We start from the raw sequence: 12,201 nt of genomic DNA, 5'->3' as shown, positions 1-12,201 counted from the left end.
AAATCTGGACCATTGTCAGTGAAATATTGCAGGTGAGTCTATATCTGGGTTTTTTAAGCAGATTAGTTTGGCACAACACAATACTGAGCATTTATCTTTATCTTTGATCTTTGACTTTATGCACAAGTGTTGCATCACTGATAAAATATCCTCATCTCCTTTTGGGATTCAAGAAGAAAAATTAAGCTGCATTTATATAGTGCCTTTCACATCCTCAGACTGACCCAAAATGCTTCACAGACAATGAATTACTCTTGTAGTCATGTGGGTAAATTAAGTCTAAACGTGGTTGCTTTTATCACTGAAATGGGCCCGGAATTTGCAGTCGGAATGACAGTGAACTAGCAGCATTCGCCATCATTCCACCTTTGAAACTGACCGCAACTTCTGGATTGGATGCATGTGCAAGCGCATGCAGAATTCCCGAGGTTGCGGTCTGTCAATGACAGCTCCGAAACAGGCTGCGCTGTACCCACCGAAACCGCCCGCCACACCCCCACAGCGTCGGCAATCTGTCAAATCTGCAAATCATTGAAACTTACAAAAACTTTAGCTCTTCTGCAGTAAGTAGGCTGTTAAATTCCCCACTAAACGTTCAATCCAAAGGGATACGGCATAACTGGGGTTTTAACAGCATATTGACTGCTCAACAAATGTTAAGAGCCTGGAAAACTGACTTTAATTTTGTGCAATGTAAAATTTGTCAATTTTAATTAAAATAATCATAATAAAATGTATTTTTTTTTAAATGGATCCATCTTTATTTCAGGTTTGCCCTTTCCCCATGTCAGAGTCCCAATCTTTCCTTTGCTTTCTTTAACTATTTTAAAAAGTTAGAATTTTAAGAGCTTACTCACTTCCTTGTTTGCTGTCTGTGAGAGTTCTGCCTTTTGATTGGTTGCTTAGACTGCCTGTTGACATCATAGCAGTTCACACGACAGTCTGTTGAATTGAATTGGAGGTCAGAAAACCCCAAGTTCTCGACACGTTAACTGTGAGATCCCTGTGGGGAGTGTATCTTGGTGCCAGCAGCGAACACTTTTGCTTTGCTACTGACTGCAAATTCTGGTCTATTGTTCAGTAGCTATGTAACAATGATCTGAGAAACTTCTGAATATATCCAAATTAGCTTAATTCAAAGATGATTTTGTGGATCACCTGTATTGGGATGGCATTGTTAATTAATAGCAAATAAATCACTCAAACTTAATCATCTTCATAGGCTGTCCCTCGGAATCGAGGAAGACTCGCTTCCACTCTTAAATTAAGTCCTTAGGTGGCTGAACAGTCCAATACGAGAACCACAGTCCCTGTCACAGATGGGACAGACAGTCGTTGAGGGAAAGGGTGGGTGGGACAGGTTTGCCCCACACTCCTTCCACTGCCTGCGCTTGGTTTCTGCATGCTCTCGGCGATGAGACTCACACTTAATAATCATGTTTACACAAAGTATTTACATTCCTCTATTTTTAAAAGCAAGAATGAGGAATGGTTGTGGGAACAAGACATTCTGTTTGACCGAGAACAAGCCTTCCTTGTGATACCTGGACAAAGAACATCATTGCAACCACCTAAACGCAGTGTGAGGTATGGTCACACACCCACTCAAGAATGTACACCGAGGAAAAGGGAAATTGATTTTTTTTTAAAGCAGAGAACTTACAATTGACAGCTGCAAAACGCCTTCAAAATCTTTACAACTTATTCGTAATAGATCAACAGAGATGCAAACAGGTAATTGAGAATATTATAGTTCTTTCCTCTATTATAGACATTGACATGTATTGCTGTTACAAGGTTACAATTCAAATGATTTTATTACAAAATCCAAATTAATTAAATTCTTTCCCATCAAAAGAAATTGATAACTACCTACAAGAAAGGCTTCCACAATCCAGGAATCTCAATGCAATTCAATAAGCGCCCTTTCGCCCAGTGATAATCATGTATGCAAGTTATACAATCTGACTCAAAATTTAATCAGCTAACGTTACTGTGATATTTAATAAGCTAATTCAAGCATGATCTTGTTTGTCTCAATTATTGTAATTTTGGAAGGAAAGCAAAGTTAGGAGGCAGAAGGTTGACTAATTTGACTGATCAGCACTGCAATCATCAGATACAATTACACTGTGCTTCTTTTGAAGGGGTAAGTGTTTGCCAACCAGAATAAGCTTCTACCTGCAATGAATTCTACAACTGCCGGCACCATTAAGATGTGTTAGCAGCTACAAAAGAACCTTAATGCACTTTGTGCCATAAATGAACATCCCTCCCGCTGTGTTACCTTCTTTGCCAACAGGTTACTCAGTTTCTCTGCAGCTGTTTTAACATTAACTAGACAGCAGGCAAGAAGGTTGCAATAAAATGCTTTAGCCATCAACAGAAATCATACTTTACAAAATACAAGCGGGAAATTTTTGCATTTGCTTTCACTTCCAAATTTTCATTCGTCACTCCTAAATGGCTCTCTGGGGGTGAGATAGCCCCTTTTATAGAGGCCGTTAGAGTGTCCGGGGGGCACTAATGGAGCGGAAGATAGGGAAGATAGTTTTTCCCGGGGAGCAGGGAGGTAAACGGCGCTACCGCCTCGTGCCGACCCCTTACCGCACCGCGGGGGAAACTGCCCGCGAAGCTGTCCGACATCTGCTCTCGGGGCCGTACTTAAAGGGGAGGGCGCAAGCACCACGTGCCGCCACCTGTACTGGTTTGCCGACTCTCGGCACTCCGTTTTGGGTGGCGGGCTTCAGGCCTGGTCCGACGCTGCTCTGGTGGCCTAGTGCAGGCCATCAGAGGCCTTGCAGAGTGCGGAGTGCGCAAAGGGGAGGGATATTGAAGCACATCCGCGTGGCGTTTCACTCCCCGCCCCGGGAACCGCCCCAAAAGGAAGCGGAGCAGGCGAGATTGCGCTGCACTTCCTTCGAGGGGCGCTAAGCCCAATTCGGCAGCCGGAGCGGGACTTCTGCCGGGCACCAGCCGTTCACCGCCCCCAATCTGGGCCACAGGGCAATTTCGCTCCCTCTCTCTCCACCGTAGACATAGTTCTGTCAGTGCTAAACACCCTGCAGTACCGCACTGAAGTTACCTAAGTGGCTGTTTTTCATTTATGAACCTTGGCAGTGACTGTTAGATGACTAGATTAGCGTGGCTGTGGAAGAGCGTCACAGTCAAACTCAATCCAAAAATCTCACAGCTCATTGCACTGTGATGAGGGGGATCCCCGGCTAATTCTATCCCTCCCCAGCAAAGGGTGCTCAGGCATTTCTACTGCCACCTCACCCGAGATCAGCCAACGTATACAGACCAGGCACCAATTCCGACATTTGGTCTGTACAGGTCAGTAACACACTAACTCACGAAGTCACTTGTTTACTTCTTTTTGTGTTATGAATGGCTATTTTTGGCACACAGTTTTCATCAGTTGTTAATAGTATTATCCAAGTACAACTGTTCTCCAGGACGGCTTAAATTGATTCACAACTGGAACCTAATTCTGCACATGTCCATAATGTAATAAAACCACCACCATATCACAAAATTAGATTGTAAAGCTCCGTGAACCACTTACCCCTCCGACCTTTTCAAAATGATCTCTATCTCTTCTGAAGTCTATAATTTGACCATTAAAAGACCACGAGAATTCAACGTTCAGCGAAGGATCATGGGCGACTTGGCATGGTAAGATCGTACTTTCACCCACTGTGACATCCATGTCTGTTGGTGGTATAGTAATTCTTGTTGGGTCTGTTGAGATTTATAAAAAAAAAAATTATCCATAAAAATCAATCCCACAATTTGCCAACTTTTATTAGATTGCACAAACAAAGGACATTTTTGCAGAACAAAGCAAGTCCAGTCAGTCATAACGGACCTGCTGACAAAGGGGTAACTGTTGCTGTATGACTGAAGGCCCTCTTCCTGGCTGAGGCTAAATGCCAACTATTGAACGACAATTCCTCTGAAGGACAAACCTATTACTGAACACCATCATGTTGCAGACCGGTAGTGCTCTCAGCTCTTCAGAAGAACTTCCTTCTCCCCATATTGCCTAAGGTACACAGGCAGGGCTGTTCTGAGCACTCTGTAACCCTCTGGTCTGAACAATTACTCCTGTTAAAGTAATTTTCTCCAATCTTGATTATTTTCTTTCCCTCCCTGTCCAGTTTCTATCCTGCGACAGCTCCTGATTCACTTTCCCACTTGAACCATTTCAGATTCTCTGGCTCCAATTCTTTACTTTCCACCATGGACACAATGCCCCTCTACACCTGTATCCCTTCATCAAAAAAATCTCTGGGACTCCACATCATTAAACAGTGACTTGACCAGTTCCCATTTGCCATCACCCTCCTCCACCTGGCTGAACTTGAACAACTTCTCTCCTGACTCTATTAACCTCTTCCAGGTTTGTGTCACTGCGAGAATCAACATGGGTCACAAATATGCCTGTATTCTGCATGATATGTCCCAATCCAACACAAGCCCCCTCTCTATATCTTCCTCCTTTATGTTGATGACGGTGGTGCAGCTGATCTTGAGAATTTCATTAACTATACTTCCAATTTGCTTCTTCCCTTTCCTTCCTGAACTACTTTTTATCCATGTCTGACAATAGGTTTTACAGTGACATCTATCATCATCATCATCAACATCATAGGCAGTCCCTCGGAATCGAGGAAGACTTGCTTCCACTCCTGGAGTGAGTTCTTAGGTGGCTGAACAGTCCAATACAAGAGCCACAGACTCTGTCATAGGTAGGACAGATAGTCGTTGAGGGAAAGGGAGGGTGGGACTGGTTTGCCGCACGCTCCTTCCGCTGCCTGCGCTTGGTTTCTGCATGCTCTCGGCGATGAGACTCGAGGTGCTCAGCGCCCTCCCGGATGCACTTCCTTCACTTAGGGCGGTCTTTGGCCAGGGACTCCAGGTGTCAGTGAGGGTGTTGTACTTCATCAGGAAGGCTTTGAGGGTGTCCTTGTAGCATTTCCACTGGCCACCTTTGGCTCGTTTGCCGTGAATGAGCTCCGAGTAGAGCACTTGCTTTGGGAGTCTCGTGTCTGGCATGCAGGCTATGGGGCTTGCCCAGCAGAGCTAATCGAGTGTGGTCAGTGCTTCAATGCTGGGGATGTTGGCCTGGTCGAGGACGCTAATGTTGGTGCGTCTGTCCTCCCAGGGGATTTGTAGGATCTTGCGGAGACATCGTTGGTGATATTTCTCCAGCAACTTTAGGTGTCATCAGACTGCTGACTAGCACAACAGCCTGGACCATGCTTCTTCCCAACATGGTTCCTGTAAAGACTATTCCTTTCTTGCAGTCTCTCGTGCAGTCATCTGTTCTGATGATTCCGCTTTCTGCACCAGATCTTTTGAAATGTCCCATTTCCTCCCCTCTACTTAATCAACAGGAACTTTGTCCCTGTCCACCCATTTCCAGCTCACTTTTCAGCACCTCGTTCTGTAATAATAACAACATATCCCTTGTCCTTAGCACAAGCGTAACTAGAGTTTTCCATTGTGATCTGAACCAGATATTTGTGTTTTTCACATGTGCCCCTATGTGGACTGACAACACAAAGCTAGGTATGAATCATTAAGCTGCCTTGTTTCACAGCAAGTGATCATAAGGGACAACAATAATGATCAGATTCACTGAATGCAATCAGTGCAACATGTCTTCACGTAATAATACAAAACAATAAATAAACTAACCATCTCACATTAGTGAGTTATCTTACTTCTACGAACTAGCCTTCTGCATGCTAAAATTCTGAACTGGCCAATGCTTTCATAGATTTAGATTTTAAAACCTGACTGACTGCTTTGCCCCTGTTTTTATCTCCCTCTGTTAACAGATAGATCATCATCATAGGCAGTTCCTCGAAATCGAGGAAGACTTGCTTCCACGCTAAACATGAGTTCTTTGGTGGCTGAACAGTCCAATACGAGAACCACAGTCTCTATCACAGGTGGGATAGAGAGTCATTGAGGGAAGGGGAGGGTGGGACTGGTTTGCCACATGCTCTTTCCGCTGCCTGCGCTTGATTTCTGCATGTTCTCAGCAACGAGACTCGAGGTGCTCAGCGCCCTCCCGGATGCACTTCCTCCACTTAGGGACAGATGCTCCACATAGAAACATAGAAAATAGGTGCAGGAGTAGGCCATTCGGCCCTTCGAGCCTGCATCACCATTCAATAAGATCATGGATGATCATTCACCTCAGTACCCCTTTCCTGCTTTCTCTCCATACCCCTTGATCCTTTTAGCCGTAAGGGCCATATCTAACTCCCTCTTGAATATATCCAGTGAACTGGCCTCAACAACTCTCTGCGGCAGGGAATTCCACAGGTTAACAACACTCTGTGTGAAGAAGTTTCTCCTCATCTCGGTCCTAATCAAAGAGAAGCAGTTAATGAGTTGAATAACCAATAAATTGTGAGATGATATCTCCGTGAGGCAATTAAAGCCATTGTCATGTTTGGAATGTTGTGATCATTTTTGTACAGGAAAGATTTGAGATAACAGACAGAAGGGAAAGTGTGACAGACAACTGCTACTGATCACTTCGGATCAGAAACTTCACATTTTACCGATTAGTGACACAAGCGAATGAATTGCTTGTTTTTTTCTTACACAGTTTGGGGAACAATTTTAAAGTCGAGCCTATTAGCATTTGAACCATCTATCATTTCACTATACTAAAAAAAAACTTGTCAATACAGTTTGCTTTTAAAAACTGAACATTTAAATGTAACTCTTTTTCTCAATCCTTTCCTGTACAAAAATGATCAAAACTTTCCAAAAACATGACAATGGCTTCAACTGCCTCACGGAGATATCATCTAACAACTTGTCGGTTATTTATCTCATTAACTGCTTCTCCTTGATTGGAGTGTCAGGTTGTTTATTTCCTCTACACCTGCTATTTTCTCCCATTCTTTCCGACCTACTGAAATGCTTGCTTATTGTTTAGTTTTGAGTCGGGATAAAGGTTCCGCACTTGCAACATTAACTTGCCTCTTTTACATAGAAATATAGAAAATAGGTGCAGGAGTAGGCCAATCGGCCCTGCGAGCCTGCACCACCATTCAATATGATCATGGCTGAACATGCAACTTCAGTACCCCATTCCTGCTTTCTCTCCATATCCCTTGATCCCTTTAGCCGTAAGGGCCACATCTAACTCCCTTTTGAATATATCGAATGAACTGGCCTCAACAACTTTCTGTCGTAGAGAATTCCACATGTTCACAATTCTCTGAGTGCAGAAGTTTCTCCTCATCTCGGTCCTAAATGGCTTACCCCTTATCCTTAGACTGTGACCCCTGGTTCTGGACTTCCCCAACATCAGGAACATTCTTCCTGCATTTAACCTGTCCAATCCCATCAGAATTTTATATATTTCTGTGAGATCCCCTCTCACTCTTCAAAATTCCAATGAATATAAGCCTAGTCGAGCCAGTCTTTCTTCATATGTCAGTCCGGCCATCCCGGGAATCAGTCTGGTGAACCTTCACTGCACTCCCTCAATAACAAGAACGTCCTTCCTCAGATTAGGAGACCAAAACTGTACACAATATTCAAGGTGTGGCCTCAGTAAGGCCCTATACAACTGCAGTAAGACGTCCCTGCTCCTATACTCAATTCCTCTCGCTATGAAGGTTAACATGCCATTTGCCTTCTTCACCGTCTGCTGTACCTGCATGCCAACTTTCAATGATTGATGTATCTTGACACCCAGGTCTCATTGCACCTGCCCTTTTCCTAATCTGTCACCATTCAGATAATAATCTGCCTTCCTGTTTTTGCCACCGAAGTGGATAACCTCACATTTATCTACATTATACTGCACCTGCCATGCATTTACCCACTCACCTTACCTATCCAAGTCACCCTGCAGCCTCTTAGCATCCTCCTCACAGCTCACCCTGCCACCCAGCTTAGTGTCATCTCTAAACTTGGAGATAGTACATTAAATTCCTTCGTCTAAATCATTGATGTATATTGTAAATAGCTGGGGTCCCAGCACTGAGCCCTACGGCACCCCACTGGTCACTGCCTGCCATTCTGCTTTTTATTTGAAGATGCTGAGTGACCCCTGTGTGTTTCAATCATTTTAATTTTTGACTCCCTTTTTTCGAAGGACCAAAAATGTTACTCTATTCTTCATGTGCAAGTCTAGATATTTAGCTGTGGGGAACATCACACATGAACCCAATTCTGTTCTTGCATGACAACCATTTGCGTGCATTTTCTGGCAGGGATCATTGAGTTGTGGAGCATGAACCCTGGTTGATTTTTCCCCTGACTTGCCCAGGGCCATTGATGCCAATTATATTAGCTACACTGTTGTTCCAGTAGAGATCAGTTAACTCATCCCAGAGGAACAATTGAACCAGAAACTCCTCATTCTGTATATCTTAGTTCTATGCCATGCGATGCAATTACCCACAAAATCAGTGGGGGAGTTAACCATAAATGTTATTAAATGATGGATCTTTCACACTTATCACATACAGAAATGATTATTTTGACCCTGATACAGCTTTTAATACACATCCTCCCTAAACTAATTTGCATTCTCCCAGAGGGCACCATTAGGCTGTTTCTGAGAAGTGATTGAAAAACTGACATGAGAGGAATTCAATAATCTGAGTTTAACAATATGAAGAGTGTTTAGTGCTGAAACCAATTGAGGGCAACGGAGTGTAGGATTTCTGGAGGAAACCAATCTTGGTAATCAAATATTATTAAATCTGCAATGTTCTGTGCTGTGGAGCAAGTCACAAAATTAATCAGAAAATTAAGGAACAAAACTGTCACTAGAGTCAGAATGATTTGCAGTCTGTGCACAGATTCCAAAGAAGAAAGTATTTAAAAAAACACTTATTTTTCAAAAAGGAGTAACAAGTGTTTTTTGAAGTCTTCAGATTTTATATTTTCCACAGATATGTTCAGAGCAGTTCCTAAATATCTAATCAGCAGTCTATTTAAGCATTCAGTTTTGATGTCTGCTTATATTTAATCAATTAATGGTTTGATTGAACTATTGATGAGTTTGCTTCACTTGATACTCAGCAAATCATGCTATTAAAGAGCTCTAATAACCGAGACAAATCATAATCCCCACATGGACAGAATGATGTTGTACAATGCAGCTTTCAATTTGCACTGACACAGTAAAACATGGTTCTTCCAACACTTTTATGAAAATTATTGTAGCATTTCAATCAATATAGGCTCTGGGATTTACAAAAAGAAGTTAATTTTTGTGCCAAAAACGCAGCATTCTTGTCTGTGTTAGATCATCATCTATTGGTTCATTTTTGCTGGCATTATACACACATGGGGTGGTTTCACAAGCTAGAGGATTCTGCATTACTGTCTGGGATGGAAAAGGCTCACTTCAAATGCATATTCCTTAGCAGTATTTCTTAACGCCATTCTAGTTAGATGTCATTCTATTCATCATCATTGTTATGACTTGAATAAAGAGTCAGACTAGATACTGCAAGCTCAAAGTAAGTGTGACCGCAGTCCTTTATTGCAGATCTCAGAGTGCCTCTCCAGCCTGTGAGGCCTCCTTATATACAGATGCTCCCAAGGGATTGTGGGATCCCTTGGGACTCCAGGGGATAAGCCCTCTGGTGGTTAGACATGGTATTTACAGGTTTACATAAAAAACAACACTCCCCCGCAAAGTCAATAGTGTAACTGTTTACAATGTGAGTCGATCTGGGGCCTTCCTTTCTCTGGTTGATCATCTCGGTGCAAATGCTGGTGTTGGTGAGTCGTTTGTTGGGCCTTCGCTGGGCTGCTGCGCAGCTGGTCTTGCTGGGCTGCTGGGGGTGGGGAGCCTTGCTGGGCTGCTGCGGGTAATGGGTTCTGCTTCATAGTCAACTGCTGGGTCGGTTGCCACTTGTGTGTGTGTTGCAGGGTCGAAAAAGGTAGATTCTATTGTGGGTTGTTCTGGATCATCCTTAAATCTGAGTGTGGTTTGGTCCAAGTGTTTTCTGCAGGTGGGTCCATTTGCGAGTTTGACCACAACATAGAAACATAGACAATAGGTGCAGGAGTAGGCCATTCGACCCTTCGAGCCTGCACCACCATTCAATAAGATCATGGCTGATCAGTCTCTCAGTACCCCTTTCCTGCTTTCTCTCCATACCCATTGATCCGTTTAGCCGTAAGGGCCATATTTAACTCCCTCTTGAATATATCCAACGAACTGGCATCAACAACTCTCTGTGGCAGGGAATTCCACAGGTTAACAACTCTCTGAGTGAAGAAATTTCTCCTTATCTCAGTCCTAAATGGCCTAACCCTTATCCTAATTCTATGTCCCCTGGTTCTGGACTTCCCCAAAATCGGGAACATTCTTCCCGCATCTAACCTGTACAGTCCCATCAGAATCTTATACGTTTCTGTGAGATCCCTTCTCATCCTTCTAAGCTCCAGTGAATAAAGGCCCAGTTGATCCAGTCTCTCCTCATATGTCAGTCCAGCCATCCCTGGAATCAGTCTGGTGAACCTTTGCTGTACTCCCTCAATAGCAAGAACATCCTTCCTCAGATTAGGAGACCAAAACTAAACACAATATTCCAGGTGAGGCCTCACCAAGGCCCTGTACAACTGCAGTAAGACCTCCCTGCTCCTATACTCAAATCTCCTAGCTATGAAGGCCAACATACCATTTGCCTTCTTTACCGCCTGCTGTACCTGCATGCCAACTTTCAATGACTGATGAACTTTGACACCCAGGTCTCGTTGCACCTCCCCTTTTCCTAATCTGCCGCCATTCAGATAATATTCTGCCTTCATTTTTTTCCCCCCAAAATGGATAACCTCACATTTATCCACATTATACTGCATCTGCCATGCATTTGCCCACTCATCTAACCTGTTCAAGTCATCCTGCAGCTTCTTAGTGTCCTCCTCACAGCTCATGCCACCACTCAGTTTAGTGTCATCTGCAAACTTGCAGATATTACACTCAATTCCTTCATCTAAATCGTTAATGTATATTATACAGAGCTGGGGTCCCAGCACTGAGCCCTGCGCACTCCACTAGTCACTGCCTGCCATTCTGAAAAGGACCCATTTATCCCGACTCTCTGCTTCCTGTCTGCCAACCAGTTCTCTATCCACATCAGTACATTACCCCCAATGCCATGTGCTTTAATTTTGCACACCAATCTCTTGTGCGGGACCTTGTCAAAAGCTTTTTGAAAGTCCAAATACACCACATCCACTGGTTCTCCCTTGCCCACTCTACTAATTACATCCTCAAAAAATTCCAGAAGGTTCATCAAGCATGATTTCCCCTTTCATAAATCCATGTTGACTTGGACCGATCCTGTCACTGCTTTCCAAATGCGCTGCTATTTCATCTTTAATAATTGATTCCAACATTTTCCCCCCTACTGATGTCAGGCTAACTGGTCTATAATTCCCCATTTTCTCTCTCCCTCCTTTTTTAAAAAGTAGTGTTACATTAGCTACCCTCCAGTCCATAGGAACTGATCCAGAGTCGATAGACTGTTGGAAAATGATCACCAATGCATCTACTATTTCGAGGGCCACTTCCTTAAGTACTCTGGGATGCAGACTATCAGGCCCTGGGGATTTATCGGCCTTCAATCCCATCAATATCCTGAACATAATTTCCCGCCTAATAAGGATATCCTTCAGTTCCTCCTTCTTACTAGACCCATAGTCCCCTAGTACATCCGTAAGGTTATTTGTGTCTTCCTTCGTGAAGACACCCTGCTCCCCTCTTTGGCCAAAACCGTGCCAGCAATCCACTTGAGACCTTGTCCATAGCTCAACACAAATACAGGATCATTTACTTCAATTTCGCGTGACACATTTGCGTGATCATGATATATATTCTGTTGAAGCCGCCTGCTCGCTACCTGTTCGTGTAGATCAGGATGGACTAACGAGAGCCTTGTCTTAAGTGCCCTTTTCACGAGCAGTTCAGCGGGAGGGACCCCGGTGAGCGAGTGGGGTCTTGTGCAGTAACTAAACAGGACTCAGGATAAGCGAGTCTGCAGTGAGCCTTCAGCTCTGCTTGATTGTTTAAACTGCTCATTCTGCCTGACTGTTGGACGCTGGTTTAAATGGGCAGATGTGACATGTTTGACCCCATTGCGGGTCATGAATTCCTTGAACTCGGCACTGGTAAAGCACAGCCCATTGTCACTT

At 43.7% G+C, this 12,201-nt stretch overlaps 1 protein-coding gene across 3 annotated transcripts in view; it reads right to left on the bottom strand.

The window, feature by feature from the left end:
* The window catches only part of LOC139277132 (contactin-4-like), a 1,961,053-nt gene that overhangs the window by 497,133 nt on the left and 1,451,719 nt on the right, over positions 1-12,201 (bottom strand). For all 3 annotated transcript variants that reach the window (XM_070895154.1, XM_070895156.1, XM_070895155.1), the window contains exon 13: positions 3,569-3,744. In XM_070895154.1, the coding sequence (XP_070751255.1) occupies positions 3,569-3,744 (176 nt within the window). The remainder of the gene's footprint in view (positions 1-3,568; positions 3,745-12,201) is intronic.

This window comes from Pristiophorus japonicus, chromosome 12 (assembly GCF_044704955.1).
Source record: "Pristiophorus japonicus isolate sPriJap1 chromosome 12, sPriJap1.hap1, whole genome shotgun sequence".
Lineage (NCBI taxonomy): Eukaryota > Metazoa > Chordata > Chondrichthyes > Pristiophoridae > Pristiophorus > Pristiophorus japonicus.
This window is presented reverse-complemented; position numbering and strand designations above follow the sequence as displayed.